General features: G+C 42.0%; 1 protein-coding gene across 1 annotated transcript; it reads right to left on the bottom strand.

Moving 5' to 3' along the window:
• Window positions 1–887: 887 nt before the first annotated feature.
• Window positions 888–1463, bottom strand: LOC147431675 (uncharacterized). The gene has a single exon (XM_086493699.1). The coding sequence runs from the start codon at window positions 1461–1463 to the stop codon at window positions 888–890; it is 576 nt and encodes a 191-aa protein (XP_086349825.1).
• Window positions 1464–18553: the final 17090 nt, after the last annotated feature.

The raw sequence follows: 18553 nt of genomic DNA, 5'->3' as shown, positions 1-18553 counted from the left end.
CCCTTTTACCTAATTAAGTGATACACCTCTCTAGTCCATACTTAGCTTCCATGCCACACTCCCATACTTGACCCAACATTGACCCAACACTTGGCACAAGGCTACCTATACACATGACCCATGGCCATACATGATGGGGTTACATGTGTTGAGCTATATATAGAGACACTATATCAGAGTTGCGGAGCGGAAGCGTGGTGGGCCCATAACCCACAGGTCCCAGGATCGAAACCTGGCTTTGATACCATGTTGAGAGAGAAGGAGAGAGCACAGAAATAGAACCCCAAAGTGTGTCCAATGACTACACGAGATGAGTTTATATAGAGGGGACCGGGGTGCTATATATAGAGACACTATATACAGCTCAACAACATGTGCATGCATACCCATGACCATTCATGCACACCCATGACCATGCATACCCATGCACGCACATCCTCATACATACCATACACATACCTTAGGAAATGCTAACCTTAGGCTAACTTGATCTATACTAACCCAAATTCAATTCTGAAACTTGCAACTAAGACAGACCTGCAGGTAACAGATACGACTACCTGCCATAAATAGGAGCTTCCGACGTTCGGATCCTTTTTTTAAGGAAACGTGGTTCGGGGCATAGTTTGACGAGCTGGTCGATCCTAGACCATGCCGAGGGTCAAAAACTTTCTATTTTTGGAAAATTTTCACAAAAATTGAATTTGATCAGAATTAAAAGTTCTATAAGGGTCACAACTCAAAAATGATATGTGATCACTAAAACCTGCTAAAAATAGCATCTTTTGTCAATTGATAATTTTGATTTATAATTTTACAGAGGTAACCCTCTTCTAGGGTAGGTGGAGACCTTACATTCTACCCAACGTGAAAGAATTGAGATACCCTCATCTCAAGGGTAACTCTGGGTAATCCTTCTGAAGTGTTAGTTGATCTTCCCACGTTGAGTCTTCTTCTGGAAAATCCTTCCACTTGACTAGATGTTCCATGATGTTCCTATTCCTTAGTTTTCTTTCCCGTATCTCAATGATGTAATCAGGTTGTAGTTCGAGAACGCCTTGAGTAGGAATAACAACTTGTTCTGCATTGACAAGATGGTCGGGATTGGAAATATAGGGTTTAAGCAAACTCACGTGGAAAAAGTCATGAACTTTAAGGTTTGAGGGTAACTGCAACTTGTAAGCTTGGTCACTTACAACCTTTACAATCTCATAAGGTCCACAGTATCTTGGACTAAGATTCTTGAATTTTCCCAAGGATAGATTACTCCTCTTGGGTCTAACCCTGAGAAATACTTTATCCCCTAACTTAAAAGTTCTTTCAGATCTTTTCTTGTCTGCATAATGCTTCTGTCTATCCTGAGTTGCTTGAATATCCTTGCGAATTGCTCTAGTCTGTGCTTCCATGTCTTCTAACATTTTCTTTGAGGCCTTCACTTTAATAGCTGGATCACAAAAGTTCATTGGAGCTATACACTCTTGTCCATAGAGTGCCTTGAATGGTGACATTCCTATGCTTCTATGATCAAAAGAATTATAAGCATATTCTACTAAAGGAAGATATTGAATCCATTTCCTTGGCTCTTGTGAATAGTAAGCTCTAAGAATATCTTCAATTACTTGGTTCACCCTTTCAGTCTACCCGTTGGTTTGAGGATGATACACTATACTGAAGCATAGCTGAGTTCCAATAGCTTGAAAAAGGGAAGTCCAAAAATTATAAGTAAACTTTGCATCTCTATCACTGATGATTCTTCTTGGTAAACCGTGAAGTCTAAAGATTTCCTTGATGAAAACCCTACAGATGTCAGAAACAGTGTAGGTCGTCTTGACAAGTATCAAGTGATCCACCTTAGGGAGCATGTCAACAACCACAAATACAGAATCGTAGCCTTCGACAGAAGGTAATCCGGTGACAAAATCCATACTGATACACTCCCATTTCATTTGAGGTATATCAAGAGGTTTGAGTTCCCCGAGAAGCTTTATTCGTTCGGCTCTAATTCGTTGACAAGATAAACACTGCTTTACGTAACGAAGAACACCACCTTTCATTGCTGGCCAAAAATAACTTCTTATGACTACATTCAAGGTTTTTGCATACCTTGGGTGTCCAGAAGTCGGGCTATCATGAGCCTCAAATAAAACTTCTTTCTTTAGTGCTGGATCCTTAGGTATATAAAGTATTTGACCAAGGTAAAGAAATTCCCCTTGAAGAGAATAGTCTTTAGCCGTGGTCTAGAAGTTACTTTAGGTCCTTCGCCTTGTTGAATCTATGTTAACAGTCGTCGCTGATACTCTGGGTCATTTGAAGAAGCTTCTCTGATCCTTTCTAGAATAATTTTTTTGGGTATAGAGAACGCATTGAGTAAAGACTTACAACTGATTCCATCTGCAACTACATTGTCCTTCCCAGGTCGATACTTGATATTAAAAATAGTACTCTTGAAGAAGTTCAATTCACCTCCTCCGTCTCATGTTGAGGTTGGGTTGCGTAAAGATCCACTTTAAGCTCTTGTGGTCGATAACTAGCTGAAATTTGTGACTCAAAAGATAATGTCTCCATAGATTCAATGCATGGATGATAGCGAGAAGTTCTAGATCGTGAGTCGGATAGTTCTTCTCATGGTCTTTGAGCTTGCGAGAGGTAAAAGCTAGTGGTCTCCCTTCTTGAGTAAGAACTCCTCTTAAGACAAGACTGCTGGCGTCGGTCACAACTTCAAAATACTTACTGAAATCTGGAAGCTTTAGAATAGGAGACTACACCATTTAATATCTCTTTAACTCAACAAAACGAGCTTTGTGCTCTATTTTCCAATCGATTTGCATTCCTTTCTTCAGAAGTCCTATCAAAGGTGCTTCAATAAGAGCATAATCTTTGACAAAAATCCTGTACCACACTGTAATTCCAAGAAATACTCTCACTTCACTGATAGAAGAAGGTTGATTCCAATCCACTATGTCCTTGATCTTCTCGGGATCTACTGAAATTCCATAGCGGATATAATGAAACCTAGATAACTAACTTGGAAAGTATAGAAAGTACACTTGCTTTCTTTAGCATAAAGCTGATGCTGATGTAGAATTTCCAATACTTTCCTTACATGTCCTTCATGCTTTGCTTCGTATTTAGAGTAAACCAAAATATCATCAAAAAAGACTAGGACAAAGTCATCCAAGTAAGGTCTAAAGATATCTTGCATTAGTCGATTGAAGCTTGCAGGTGCATTAGTAAGACCAAGGGACATAACTATGAATTAATAATGCCCATACCTAGTATTAAAAGTTGTCTTTGGTATGTTTGATTCTTTGATTCTGATCTGATAATATCCTGACTGAAGATGAGTCTTTGAAAAGATCCTAGATCCATTGAGCCTATCCAACAATTTGTCAATTCGCGGGATCGGATACTTGTTCTTGACAGTCACTTGGTTAATTCCACGATAATCTATGCATAGCCGCAAATATCTATCCTTCTTCTTTTGAAAAAGAATTGGTGCACCCCAAGCAAAAGTACTAGGTCTAATGAAACCTTGCTCAATCAGTTGCCTAAGCTATTCTTTAAGTTCTATAGCTTAGGGTAACGACATTTTGTACGGTCTCTTAGAAACAGGTTCACATCCTAGTATAGTTTCTATCCCATGGTCTACTTCACAATACAGTGGCATATTGGTCAAGTCTTCTGGGAAAACATCCGCATATTCCTTCAACCATTGTGGGTGAAAGTTTGAATCTGATTGAACCACCTTGTTAAGCTTCACAACGTAAATCTTTTGTCCCTTCTTAAGTCCCTTTAGAAGTCTACTGGCTTTAACTCAATGAGCCTTGGGTATCCCATTTTTTCCTTGAACTAGAACTTCATTCCCAAGGTTATCTGTGAATGTAAAGTTTTCCTGAGCACAATGAATATGGGCTTTGTTCTTTTTCAACCAGCCCATTCCTAAAACTCGATCATAAATTCCTAAAGTTAAAGTATGGAACTGCACCGAAGTAGCATAACCCCCTAATTCAAAATCTATCAAGCCTGCGAAATGTTGAGATACCTCTTCCTTCCCATTAGGTAGTTCTACTACTTGTCTATTTGCAAGATACTAGTTTAGCTTTAACTTTCTTATGCATCTAGGAGATAGAAATGAATGCGTACTTCCACATTCTATGAGAAATTTAACTTTATCACCTTGGCGCATTCCAGGAGCTTGAATTACGGCGAACTGCTGACGAGCACCAGGATTATCTATGGCAGCATGCAACACTGCCCTTTCATCTGCTTCATCACCTACACTTGGTTGTCCAATTGCAACATTATCCCTAGCAACTGCACCACGTCCTCGTCCTCTGCCTCCTCTTCCTTGTCCTCCACGATTGTTCGGTTGACCTCCTACATTGGCATTGAGAGGTACTGCATTTGTACTGGATGCACGAGTCCTTTTGGGACATTTGTTCCTATAATGGCCGTACTCTTGGCAGTCATAACATCGCACATTGGGAAATTTGGTAGCGGTTGAAGTAGCTACCATAGGATGATCCTGATAAGCAATATTCATTCTGGCCCTCTTTCCTAAGTAATTTCTTCTACCTTGAGCAACTTTCATGATTTTCGCAGCTAACGGCTTGGCTCTTAACAAAGCATCTTGCAATGTTGTTGGTCTAAGAGCTTCCAATCTACTGTTCAATGGTTCAATGAGGCCTTGATAGAACCTGGCCACTTGTTTTTCGAAGGTCATCTTGGGTGCATATCTTTTCAAAGTCACGAACTTGGAGTATTATCCCTCTACAGTCAAGGATAGCTGCTTGAGTGAGAAAAACTCGTTCATTTTGATGGCCCTATGAGCTGGTGGTAAATAGCGTTCGGTCATTGCAGTCTTACTCTCTTCCCATGACTGAGAAGATCCAAAAATTTCAAAGTCTCGGCAACGTTGTTTCCACCATATTTTGGCATCTCTGGTAAGTCGGAACATGCAAGCATAGTTTGATTCTGCAGATGATTTCCCGCAGGTTCAAAATAATCCTCCATGGCTTTGATCCACACCTCTGCATCTCGTTCCACATTAACCTCTTCACCTTTGAAGTTGGGGGATTGCATTTGCTTGAGAAGAAGTTTTTTATCTTGAACCGCGGTATAAAGAGCAGAAGCAGGTACCTACATGATTTCATAAGATCGGTAGACTGACAAATTTAAAGACTTGTCACATGGCTAAGATTTAACTTCAGAATAGACACAAGATCAAGATACTCAATTCAAAAGACTTGGTTATTTATTCATAAGGTTAATATTTACAAGGATAGCCTTACAAAAGAGTCTTAGGGTATCTCATCCTAACTTATTTTTAATTTTTGCGCCCTCTAAAGAATCCGCATAGCTGGCTCACTTGGAATATGGTGATACTAATGATGGGTGTTTGTAGTCACATTTCTACAATCTTCTAACTGATTGGTATAATAGTTCTTATACTCATTGGAAATTGGAAAGTAAATTACAAGATCCAAATTCTTAGCGGTATCCTGAGAAAAAGTTCTGATCCTTCGATATGGAATATTCTCCATCACTTCATCCCATACCCATTCGTTTAGGGGTTTCCCCGTGCCTCCTAGATAAGTGGGAACAGTGATACTTGAATTTGTACCCAAGAAGTAGTACAACTGAACCACTCTCAGTTCCTCTGCCCAACGTAGTTTCTTTAAATCCGTTGTAAGACATCCCAGCTTTCAAGCATTCATGTAATAAGTCCCGCCTTCATTGCTCCATTCAATCTCCGAGCCTTTATTTATCCGAGTAGAATGAGGAGTGTGAGCCTTCATCAGTAGCTCCATTACGCTCCATCGAAAAAGATAGTTTGGAGAATGACAAGCACTCTCATAAATAAGCTTGAAGACTTGGAACTTGCGATATTCAATCAGAGGATCTTTTTGAAATATCCACACATAAGCCTTGGATTAGCTAACCAATTTTTCTTGTATTTAAAATTTTCAGAAAATACGAAATTTTTCCAAACTAACCTAGGCTCGAATCCTAGGCTCATACTAGTTGTGAGGTCCCCTCCCCATCTCACTGTGATGGAACTGGAGGACACTTGATGGTCTCGCTAGATCCTATGCGGAAGCAAACAAAGATTGGCTAAGAAGAAAAGAAGACTAGTGAATGGTCTCTCGTGACTTAGTGGGTTGATTCCAAGCCACCAGTTTAAAGGAGTCTAGCTCTACCCCATAGGGGAAGCGTGATTTCATACTATCGGTCATATTCTTATCTTCTAGGAGGAGAACTAACCTCAGTGTCTTTTTCCCTATAATTTTCAGAGAAGCGTGATTTCATACTATCGGTCATATTCTCATCTTCCAGGAGGAGAACTAACCTCAGTGTCTTTTTCCCCATAATTTTCAGAGACACGTACACCGAGTTCCTTTTGCTCTGGTGTAATGAGCTATCTGATGACGTACTCTATTGTTAAGGACAGAGAGTTCCCCACTAATCAAGACCACCCGTCTCGTAGGCTTTGGAAACTTGAGCCAAGCCCCCACTTTCCACCCCGCACTCACACAGAATCTTTATGTGGCCTAATTACTAACACATTGTTGTTCAACAGTTAGGGTTCCTTTTTTATATTTCCTCGACACAAGTTCGTTAAGACAGCCCTTCAAACATTGTCAAATCGGCACCAAAACATATCTTTCCTAGGAAAAATACTCAACAAACAATACTTCATTTGTGAGGACCTCCAGCGAGTGTTAACTCCACCCGTTGTCAACTGGCCGCCCATGCAACCAGTCCATGATTCCACCCAATTCATGAAGTAACTCTCCGGGTAAAAATCATGTATCCACCACATAGAAAGCTAGCCATGGACATAACCACCGCATAGAAAGAAAGTCGTGGATTTATCTCCTGTGATAACTTCGCGCGCTACCGCCCTGTGATCAGTAGGGGGCTGAGACTAAATCGACATTGGAATAATGAATGAAACTTGTTTGAGATAGTTTTTCCTACCAACCATTCTTTCCTACTTCCAAGCAGTCTTTCCATAAAGCAATTCTTTCCTATTTACTTCAAACTCAAATTTAAATAAAATCTTTAACAAATACCAATGCCGTTGTCTCAGTTGGATTTCCAACATAGTTTGGAGAATTTTAACATTCCTAAGTTATCTTAATGAAATGTTTATGTAAAATACAAAAATTAAAATCATCCAACCTCATGAATTTCCTCCTCGATGCCTCGTGAGATGGCCGGATTTTCTTCTCTCATCGGTGCTTTACCGTTGTTCACCATGTTGCTAGTTCCCGCCTCGTGGTCATTAGCACCACCAAACCGGGTTCTCTTGGGGGCCATATCTCACTACTAGGATTAGTTCTTCCGGAGAAACAAGAGACTAGGCGTAATTCCCACAACAACCAATGAGAAAACTTGACAAGGAATAACCTTCTTCTTACACATAATGCTAGATTAACTGACAAGCCTTCACAATTGCAAGTAGGCAAAATAACTCAAGGATGCAACGAGATGAATATGCCTTAATTACTCATAAACTCATCGTAAGATTATCATAACCAAACTTCCATCGTATGCAACATGAGATCAAGATTAATGTACTAGCTAGCTAGATGCATCATTGTAACATACAATGGTAGATTATAACCATGCAAATACCTAATATAATAGATGATTAACTTCCACAAAATCATACACAATTTGCTAATGCAACACAATACCCTAGTTGTACATGTTTTTTTGTATGCAAGAAGTCTCATAATCATGTCCTAATTTCATGGGAAAATCAAGGATGTAATTCCTTGAATAATCCTCAATTTGGGTGCACAAAAAGTCTCACCATATCTTAGAGAATCATAGGTGAAGAGCTTTACAACATAGCTATGCACAACATGCATAACTGGCAATGATGATTATATGCATAAACTCATGCTTAATTAAAGGAAAATTAACTATCTTCAAGAAGCAAGGTGCTCCTTAACCCAACAATGCAAATACAATCAATGGATGGAAACCATTGACAATATAGATTATTTAATGTTGTAGCCATCTAGCATAATTAAGTTCGACATAGGAATCCTCCAGAGAAAAGAGGCTATGGAGCAATAGGATTAATATAAATATAATTGAATTATCCTTAATTAAGACCTCCTTTGTGTGTTATGTGATATAGAGAGGCTTCACAAAAGATTGATCTGGCAATAGCACTTCCTTGCTCTGTCTTGGGAATTGTGTGTAAAATTGGGTGGGAATGCTCCTTATATAGGCTTCTAGGGGTTTCTTGATGGCCAAGGCATGCCCATACCTCCCTTGCTCGCCCCCTCTTGCCAAAAGAAGAAGTAGAGGTGTCACAAGCATCTCACTAACCACTATAGGTGTCCCCTTTTACCTAATTAAGTGATACACCTCTCTAGTCCATACTTAGCCTCCATGCCACACTCCCATACTTGACCCAACACTTGGCACAAGGTTACCTATACACACGACTCATGGACATACATGATGGGGTTACATGCCCATGCATGCACACCCATGACCATGCATACACATCCTAATACCCATGACCATGCATACACACCTCATACCCATGCATGCACATCCTCATACATGCCATACACATACCTTAGAAATGCTAACCTTAGGGTAACTTGATCTATACTAACCCAAACTCAATTCTGAAACTTGCTAACTTGAGACAGACCTGCAGGTAACAGATACGACTACTACCATAAATAGCAGCTTTCGACGTTCTGAACGGGATGAAAACACACACAACGCCCCCATAAAGACCCGACACACACTCTTGGGAAGATACACACACACACTATGGGGCACCACTCGGCTTACACAACACACCTGGCCGAGACAGGGAACACACCTCTGGAGTGAGAGGAAAGAGACTATCCACTTGCCCACTCCACACAGAGACACACACACACACAAAAACTCAGCTCAAAAGAGGAGAACTTTTGATGTTTAGATACAAATGAGCTTGGGCCAACACCAATGGGGCAAACAGCTCACACAATATGGGTAAAAGATACCAGATACAATCACAAATTGGAGAAGAAGCTTCACTCACCGGAGAAGATTACACAGAAAAACAGCAGAAAAAGAGTGAGGAATTCGGCAAAATGGACAGCGCCATCGCGTCCGGAACGGCCCAAAACCCCAATCTACAATGTCAAAGTGCTCAAATCCGACCTCGGATGAGCAGTTTACGGCCAAAACAGGCTCCAAAATGAGCAAAAACACACCTGCGGCTGTTCCTCCTCTCTTCTCCACGTTTTTTCTGGTTTTCTCTCAATCTTTTCAGTTCTCACACTTATCTTTATTAGTTGGACACCCTTGGCCTTTTAGATGACCTCAAACGGACCCCGAACAGGCCAAAAACTGACCTCGCAGTGCATAGTTGTCACCTTTTTGCATCATTCGCACACCTGGCACTCAGCTTTTTTCCAATAATGCATCTCGCCACCACGTGAAGTGGCCCCAAAAATTGGTCCTAATGATGACCTTTCTGCATAACTCTCACAAGAAAACACCCACGTTGTGTCCGTCCTCATCTGCGTGCAAATATTGACCTCGTTCGCTCTCCTGACGCCACTAGATGCCATCTGACGCACCTGCTGACCTCATGTCGTCAGCCCGTGGATAGCTTCCTCGAGAAGTTCTACGCGCTACCAAATCCTCCTTATTGTAGAAAAAACACACTAGTACTGATAATAGTGAAAATCTCTGCACTATGTACACCCTGTCCTACTTGTACACATGTGGGCCCCACGTAACCACCTGGCTCTGGAAAATGGGCAATTCCTTATTTGATGCACCATGCATGTGTATGTACATATGCACAATTCCTTGCTCCAGAAAACTCCTGACATAATTTACCCATCCCCTAGCCTGCTAGATCATTCATGATCAGCAGCAGCAAAGAGAGATATGAGACTTGCCGCATCACAGGGCTCCTCATCCCTCACCAACACTGCTTGATCCGCAGACAACTCATCTTGCTCCACCATCATCAATCTAGCATGATACAATTTAAGACGCAACCCATTTACCCTTGACTTATGTAGAACACCATCCAGGTTAGCCAGCTGATATGTGCCATTTGGAAAACACTCCACTACCTTGAAAGGGCCTTCCCACTTAATTTGAAACTTCTTTTGGAAGGTGTTGTCCAGCTTACTATTGTAGCGCAAAACCAAGTCATGTTTCTTGATACCCTTTCTTTTAACCTTTTCATTTATCTTTGCCAATGCCTTATCCTGCATCTGCCCATAATGCTCCAATGCGCTCATCCTATCCAACTGGACCTCTTGTAACTGCAAGAGCCTCTCTTTGAATGCATCACTAGGCGACCCAAGCAACTTCTCTAACATCTTGACCGCAGGCAACTCTACCTCCACAGGCAATACTGCTTCCTTTCCATACACCAAATGAAATGGAGTAAACCTGTACCTGTCTTCACCGAAGTACGGTAAGCCCATAATGCACTAGGCAATTCCAAATCCCAATTCTTTCCTTGGTGCTCTGTCACTTTAGAAAGAATTTGTACCAACTCACCATTGAATCTTTCATTTAAGCCATTACACTGTGGGTAATAAGGAGTGGTATGCTGGTGCCTAATCTTCATCTTTGTGCATAAGAAGTCTAGCAGTTTAGCTCTAAATCATGGCCCCTTATCTGAAAGTAGCTCTAATGGCACCCCAAACTTGCAACATATTTCATCATACACAAATTTTGCCACATCCTTTGCAGTGATCTGTTTTACTGCTATAGCCTCTGCCCATCTAGAGAGATAGTCCATTGCCGTCAAGATATAGCTTTTGCCCCTGCTTGTGATAGGTAACGGGCCTATTGCATCAATCCCCCACTTTTCAAACACATCAAACGCCATAATGGTTTTTCGTAGCTCTGGCTTCAACACTCTCTTCCCAAATGCTTGACACCTATTGCAAGACCTACACCAATGGTGAACATCCTTGTGCAAACTAGGCCATACATACCTCTCTTGCAAAATCTTATGCAAGGTGATCTTTAGAGCAAAATGGACACCACATGCGCCTTCATGATTCTCTTCCAACACTCTGTAAAGCTCCTCCCGCCAAGGTACACGTCTCAACACGAGATCAACCCCTTTCATGTATAAGACATCACCAATCAATTTGTACCTGTATGCTCTACGCACAAAGCCATACTTCTTAGACTTCTGAATCTCCTTTGGAATGATTCCTGTTAGCAAAAACTCCTCTTCTTGAGCCAAACTTTCCCGGCCATGATAAAGAGGTAAATTGGTCCTCAACACGAATAGCTCCCCAAGCATGCCTTGAGCTGCTTCATGTGCCTCTCCATTTAGAGCACGTTCAATGTGTCTGATGCTCCATGCTTCAAACTTTTTTAACAGGCCTTTAATTCTAAAGCACATTTCCTTCAATGAGGTGTTCTTGCTCTTCCACACACCCAACACTTGCTTCACCACTAACAAGGCATCACCTTTTATGCTCAACCTTCGAACCCCATGCTTCAAACAAATGTGTAATCCGGCTTCCAATATAGCATATTCAGCCTCATTGTTACTATGCGCATCCAATTTGAACCCTCTCTTGCATACTAGCTTCCCCTCTGGATCATAAAGTGCTATACCCCCTGAAGCTGCATCATGGCTCTTTCTATATGAACCATCAAAGAACAACACATGTGCATTGCTGATCTGTGGCACTTCTTCAACTACCTTTCTCACCACCTCTTCCTTAACAATAAGGGGATTCTCCTTGTAGGTCAACAAATCAGCTAGGGTAGCCCTTGTACTATCTTCCACTAGAAAAGAGAACTCAAACTCTTGCAGCTCAATTACCCATTTCTTCACCACATTTGACATGTTAGTACCATTAATTAACTGTGGCAAAAAGGCATAACTCGTCAAGAAAACAAAAGGCCGTGGTAGCAAGTAATGACGAAATCGTCGACAAGGAAATATTACACTGGCCATCACTAGCTCTACTTCCGATAACTTTCTCTCCGCTACCAACTTCACTCGGCTTGCACAATACACTGGCCTCATATAATGGCTGCCCTTCCCCTTTTGCAATAGCATGGTTCCAATGGCATCATCCCCTACTGATGGATTTACATAAAAAACTTTCTCCCAATCAGGAGCCTGCATGGCTGACAACCCCCCTAACACCTCTTTCACCTCTTGAAACACTTCTTCACACTTGTCATCCCATTGCAATGGATCCTGCTTTTCCACTTGCTGTAATGGATAAAGAAGCTGCGAAGACAATGGAATAAACCGTGCCATGTACTTCACTTTGTGTATAAAGGTTGCCAATTGCTTCGTACTCATAGGTGATGGAAGAAGAATAATAGACTTAACCTTGTCTGGATCAGCCTCAATGCCATTTTCTGACACCATGTGGCCCAATAACTTCACCCTTGGCTGTGCTAGATGACATTTCTTTGGATTTAGTTGTCCTCCACATTCATCATATCAAGCCAATACCATCTGCAGCTTCTCATGGTGATCAGCCCTACTGCTATAGACACAGAAGTCATCCATAAAAGCTTTAACACAACTACCAATGAATGGTTACAACACCCAATTTGCTCTCTCTTGATAGAAGGAAGGTCCATTTGACAACCCAAATGGCAATACTGTGTAGCAATAGCAGCCCCATGGCGTAATAAAAGTTTTCTTTGTGCGGTCTTTAAGAGCAATCTTCAATTGAAAATAGCCTGAAAAACCATCACACACACTGTACCTCTCATAACCTGCCACTGAATCCAAGATCTGATCGATGAATGGAAGAGGATATGGGTTCTTCTTAGTGGCTGCGTTTAAGGGTTTAAAATCCACACAAATTCTCCACTTCCCATCCTTCTTTGGACTGACTACAACTGGACTCACCCATTCTGTGGTCTCCATTGGAACTATGAACCCCGCCTTCAATAACTTGTCCACCTCTTCTCGCAAGGCTTCCATTTGCTCTTGACCCATCCTTCTTAGCCTTTGTCGCACTGGCTTAGCACCTTCTTTCAGCTCTATATGCATCTCTTCACCCTTGAACCCCCTGATCTCTTCATATGAAGTAATGAACAAATCAGGAAAACTAGCCATCATATGCAAAAATATATCCTTCTCCATAGCTGAGAGGTCTCCACTAATCATTTACGTCATTAATTCCTGCTTCTTTGACAACTCAACTTTGGTTTGCATCAGCCCTTCAATCACTTCATAAGGCCCTTCACTTTCATCTTCAACCTCATTCGCAAATGCAACTAAACCAAACTCCTGTATTTCTTTGTCCATCAAAAGAAATGCAACATCAGCATCCTCATCACTGCTGGTAGTGCTATCATTGTCCTCACCTGTCACCGTGGAAGAGTCTTCATCACTAGAATCATCCTCATCTTCATAAAGCTCCTCTAATCGTTTCCTTGTGTCCATATTATAAAGCTTCTTGGTACCTGTCTTTCCATAGAGGCTAATCGTACCATGTCGCCAATCTTGAACAGCTCCCACTGCACGTAACCATGGTCTACCCAGTATTGAACCCTGCTGGCATCACATGAAAATCAACCACTACCTTTGCATCATATGCCTCCACTTCTAAGCTCTTTACAACACCCAAGCATTTTACTTTTTGATGGTTTGCCAATCTGATCCATGACACCCCAGCCACTGTGAGACCCATCTTCTCAACGCATGAGTGTGTTATGACGCATATTTGGGCTCCGCCATCCACGTAACCTTGTCCCAAATTTTTCCTTTTATGCCACACATCTACTATTGGACAAATGTCTGGTAGCTCATCCATTGCCAACACCTTCACTGAACCTCTCTCTAGCTCTTTCTCCATTGGGTTAACCATCCTCTTCCACTGTCGCTTTAGCTTAGGCACCATCTCTATAAGCTGCCCAAAAGTAACATCTGCCTTCCTGCTCGTCAGATCCTCCTTCAAGTCATAGCTTAATTGCCCATCCCCTAGTGGAAAATCTGAAACATGAAACTTTCGACGAGCTCTCCTTTTCCTCTTGGCCTTGACATCCTCGCCTTCATGGCTCTTTCCTTTCTTCTTACTAGGACCTGGGGCACTTCTTCCTTCCTTATCCTCTGTGGTCCTCTTCCCAATAGGCATCACTAATGTATCCTCTAGCTTTGATGCCTTCTCCAAGGTGACTACACTTAGCACTTTTGTCCTTTCCTTTTCCTCCTGGGTCAGTCCACTGGTTCCTTCGTCTCCCTTAATTTCGATGCCATAATCATTTGACCTAGTTAGCACCTGTCTTGGCAATAGATACATGTCACCCCCCATCCTTGGTGGCTTATCACATTGCGGGCTGATGTGACCCAACTCTCCACAATTATAACATGTGGGCGTCTACCTCCAAAACCTACCATTGCTTTGTCCAACACCATTCCTAGGCCTTTCTTCACCTCCTGACTGATTTGCAAACCGCCCTCGACCTCGATTATTTCCCAATTGACCTAGTATGTTTAGGCTGAGATTCTTCATCAAATCAACCACTTGCCTCATGTATTGCCTTAGGCCATCATCTTGCACTGCTGTAGTGACCACTGCTGGCATAACCTGAGTAGTAACAGGAACCACTGGTTCATGATGAACCCCTGACATACGACCTTGTAAAGAGTCTATAGGCTGAAATTCAGACCTCATTGGCAAAGACTCCACCCCTAACTGGCTCATTTTCCTCAACTTCCACTCTTTGTTCCTTGATACCTCTAGTGCATCTTCATATGTCCTAGGCTTCTTTAGCTCCACTCTCCAACGTATATTCTCCCAAAGACCAGCCAAGAACCTTTCCTTCTTCATCATGTCAGGCGGGGGTACCTGTGGTGCTAAAGCCTTGCACATTTGCTCCCATGCCAATGAAAACTTACGTATGTACGCATCTACTGGCTCACCTTCCTTTTGCACCAAAGCCTGTAGTTCTTGCCACACCTTGTCAGGATCTTCTATCTTCACAAACTCCACTTCCAATTCATGCCTTAGATTGTCCCAACTCAATCTTATAGGTGGATCAGCCATACGCAACTCCTCTTCAAATGCTTTGGACCAAGCTCGTGCATCACTCTTCAAACAAATTTGGAGAAGGCGTAACATTTGCGTAGGGTCATGAATCTGGTTGCTAATGCAGGCAACCTCCATCTTTTCCAGAAAGTCCTCCACATCTTCATCACTTCTTCCATGAAACTCCGGATAAGAGAAAGCCATGGCTAGAGAACCCCTTCAAACACACGTGCAAGAACCCAAAACTTTTCACTACCCAATTCCCAGAAACTTCAATGGAGCTCAGCTTTAGATGATAACAAACACATGCACATCAAATGAGTTTTCATAGTTGATCATCGGAATTACAACAGGCAAAGGACATTCCAGGATCTCTCTCAATCTTCTTGGCCCAAACATAAAGACTATGCGCTGCTGGAAAAAGATCTTCCTGGACACATGAACATTAATCTGAATTCTTTGAGTTAAATGAAAAGGAGTGAACTGAGGGCCATTTTGATCATCCATTAAAGCCAACCATGAATCTCCCAAGAAGGCACACCTGACTCAACCTCTGATTTTGCAAGAAATTCAGCAGCATAACAGCATAAATGGCTCAAAATACCAAAAAACCAGCCATCATAACTTGGAAAAATTTTGGCAGAGTTTCCCCAGAAATAGAGCAGTAGGAACCCAAAATATAGACTATATATGTATGCATAAACTGTCAACAATAGAACCCGAGCATCAAGTAGGACTCACTAGTACATAGCCTATGGCGAGGTCACAAAAAGGATGCTCCAGCTACCTGTATCACCGAAAGGATCTCCACATTTGAGAATCCCCCAGCTCAATAAAAACCTCACGCTATCGACCCTCACACGAAGGCTAATGCAAATCGCGTATAGTCAAGTCTCAGAAATGACTATCTTCCAGACCAAGTCTCAGAAATGGCTGGGACTACCAAATACAACCAAGTATGGCTCCACAAATGCGTACAATGGCAGTTTCCACAAGTAACGTACAATCCAGCAGACAATGCGCTCAAATAGGCGCCAAGTGATGCATTCCCACAACAACTGCAAGTGACATCACTGCTAGTATATCACTGTACTCCAGCTACCTGTACCTGTGTGAATCACCTGTACCTGTATCTGTAACCTGTAACCTGTAATCTGCAACCTGCAACCTGTAATCCCGAAGCTCGAAGCTCGAAGCTTGAAGCTTGAAGCAGAAGGTACTCGAAGAAGATCCTCTGTGGGGGCACCAAAAGAATGTGAGCGGGATGAAAACACACACAGCGCCTCTATAACGACCCGACACACACTCTTGGGAAGATACACACACACACTATGGGGCACCACTCGGCTTACACAACACACCTGGCCGAGACAGGGAACACACCTCTGGAGTGAGAGGAAAGAGACTATCCACTTGCCCACTCCACACAGAGACACACACACACACACAAAAACTCAGCTCAAAAGAGGAGAACTTCTGATGTTTAGATACAAATGAGTTTGGGCCAACACCAATAGGGCAAACAGCTCACACAATATGGGTAAAAGATACCAGATACAATCACAAATTGGAGAAGAAGCTTCACTCACCGGAGAAGATTACACAGAAAAATAGCAGAAAAAGAGTAAGGAATTTGGCAAAATGGACAGCGCCATCGCGTCCGGAACGGCCCAAAACCCCAGTCTAGAATGTCAAAGTGCTCAAATCCGACCTCGGATGAGCAGTTTACGGCGAAAACAGGCTCCAAAATGAGCAAAAACACACCAGCGGCTGTTCCTCCTCTCTTCTCCACGTTTTTTCTGGTCTTCTCTCAGTTTTTTCAGTTCCCACACTTATCTTTATTAGTTGGACACCCTTGGACTTTTAGATTACCTCAAACGGACCCCGAACAGGCCAAAAACTGACCTCGCAGTGCATATTTGTCACCTTTTTGCATCATTCGCACACCTGGCACTCAGCTTTTTTCCAATAATGCATCTCGCCACCACGTGAAGTGGCCCCAAAAATTGGTCCTAATGATGACCTTTCTGCATAACTCTCACAAAAAAACACCCACGTTGTGTCCGTCCTCATCTGCGTGCAAATATTGACCTCGTTCGCTCTCCTGACGCCACTAGATGCCATCTGACGCACCTGCTGACCTCATGTCGTCGGCCCGTGGATAGCTTCCTCGAGAAGTTTTACGTGCTACCAACTCCTCCTTATTGTAGAAAAAACACACTAGTACTGATAATAGTGAAAATCTCTGCACTATGTACACCCTGTCCTATTTGTACACATGTGGGCCCCACGTAACCACCTGGCTCTGGAAAATGGGCAATTCCTTATTTGATGCACCATGCATGTGTATGTACATATGCGCAATTCCTTGCTCCAAAAAACTCCTGACAACATCCAGACCTTATTTTTAAGACAATCTAGGTCTGTGCACAGTTTGACGAGCCGGTCGATCCTAGACCATGCTGGAAGTAAAAAAATTTCTATTTTTGAGAGTTTTTCACAAAAATTGAATTTGACCAGAATTAAAAGTTCTACAAGGATCACAGTTCAAAAATGACATCTGATCACTGAAACCTGCTAAGAATAGCATCTTTTGCCAATTGATAATTTAGATTTAAAATTTTATATAGGTAACCCTCTTCTAGAACAGGTGGAGACCTTACACATGAGGAAGAGCGTGATCGCAACAAGGATGCGGTCAATACGTTCTTACACAAATGGAGTGATATTCATAGATTGAGACACACCCCGGATATAAAGACGGCTGTGGAAACAAGTCTATCTCTTAAAGGCAAGGCTTATAAGTGGTGGATGACATTTTCAATAGACGCTAGTCCTCTGTCTTGGGCTGTGTTTCAAGCTTATTTCTCCAAAGAGTTTTTGGAATCCAATGAAGATGATAAGAATTGGTTAGCATGGGATGCACGCCGCATGTCTGGCCTCTCTCTCACATCAGTACCTTTTGAAGTATCGGGAAATCATATTAAAACTAGAAGGTCTAGATGAATTCCAAAAGATACGGGGTTTTAATAGGGGTCTTGACAAAGACTATCATCTTCGTGTCAAGACCCAACATCCAAAAACTTTGGAAGAATCCATCAGTGATGCACAAAGATATGATGATGACCAAGAGAGAAAAGGAAATGTTCCCTACTCTAAGAATACTTTTGCTAAGAGCAATGTGGCTAAGAGCCAATGGTGAGGTAGATCTCCCACACGTTCCATTAGGGAAAATTTGGACTCACAAAGGGGCCGTATAATGAGTTTGACTTCCTCTCTCATGTCCAAAACGGACGTACGGTAGATTTTTTTACAAATCAACTCTAAGCTTGGCGGAGATTTGACAGTTAGAATCTACTCTTCAAGCTCTTTCTATTGATATATAGCACGCCATGAGATTCCTCATATTTTGAAAGATTCTATTTTTGATTCTCTTGTGATGTGACAACTCCGTCTAGAATCTACAGAATCAAAAATAGAATCTTTCAAAATATGAGGAATCTCATGGGATGCTATATATCAATAGAAAGAGC

Source organism: Adiantum capillus-veneris, chromosome 21, assembly GCF_014529385.1.
Source record: "Adiantum capillus-veneris isolate H3 chromosome 21, ASM1452938v2, whole genome shotgun sequence".
NCBI lineage: Eukaryota > Viridiplantae > Streptophyta > Polypodiopsida > Polypodiales > Pteridaceae > Adiantum > Adiantum capillus-veneris.
This window is presented reverse-complemented; position numbering and strand designations above follow the sequence as displayed.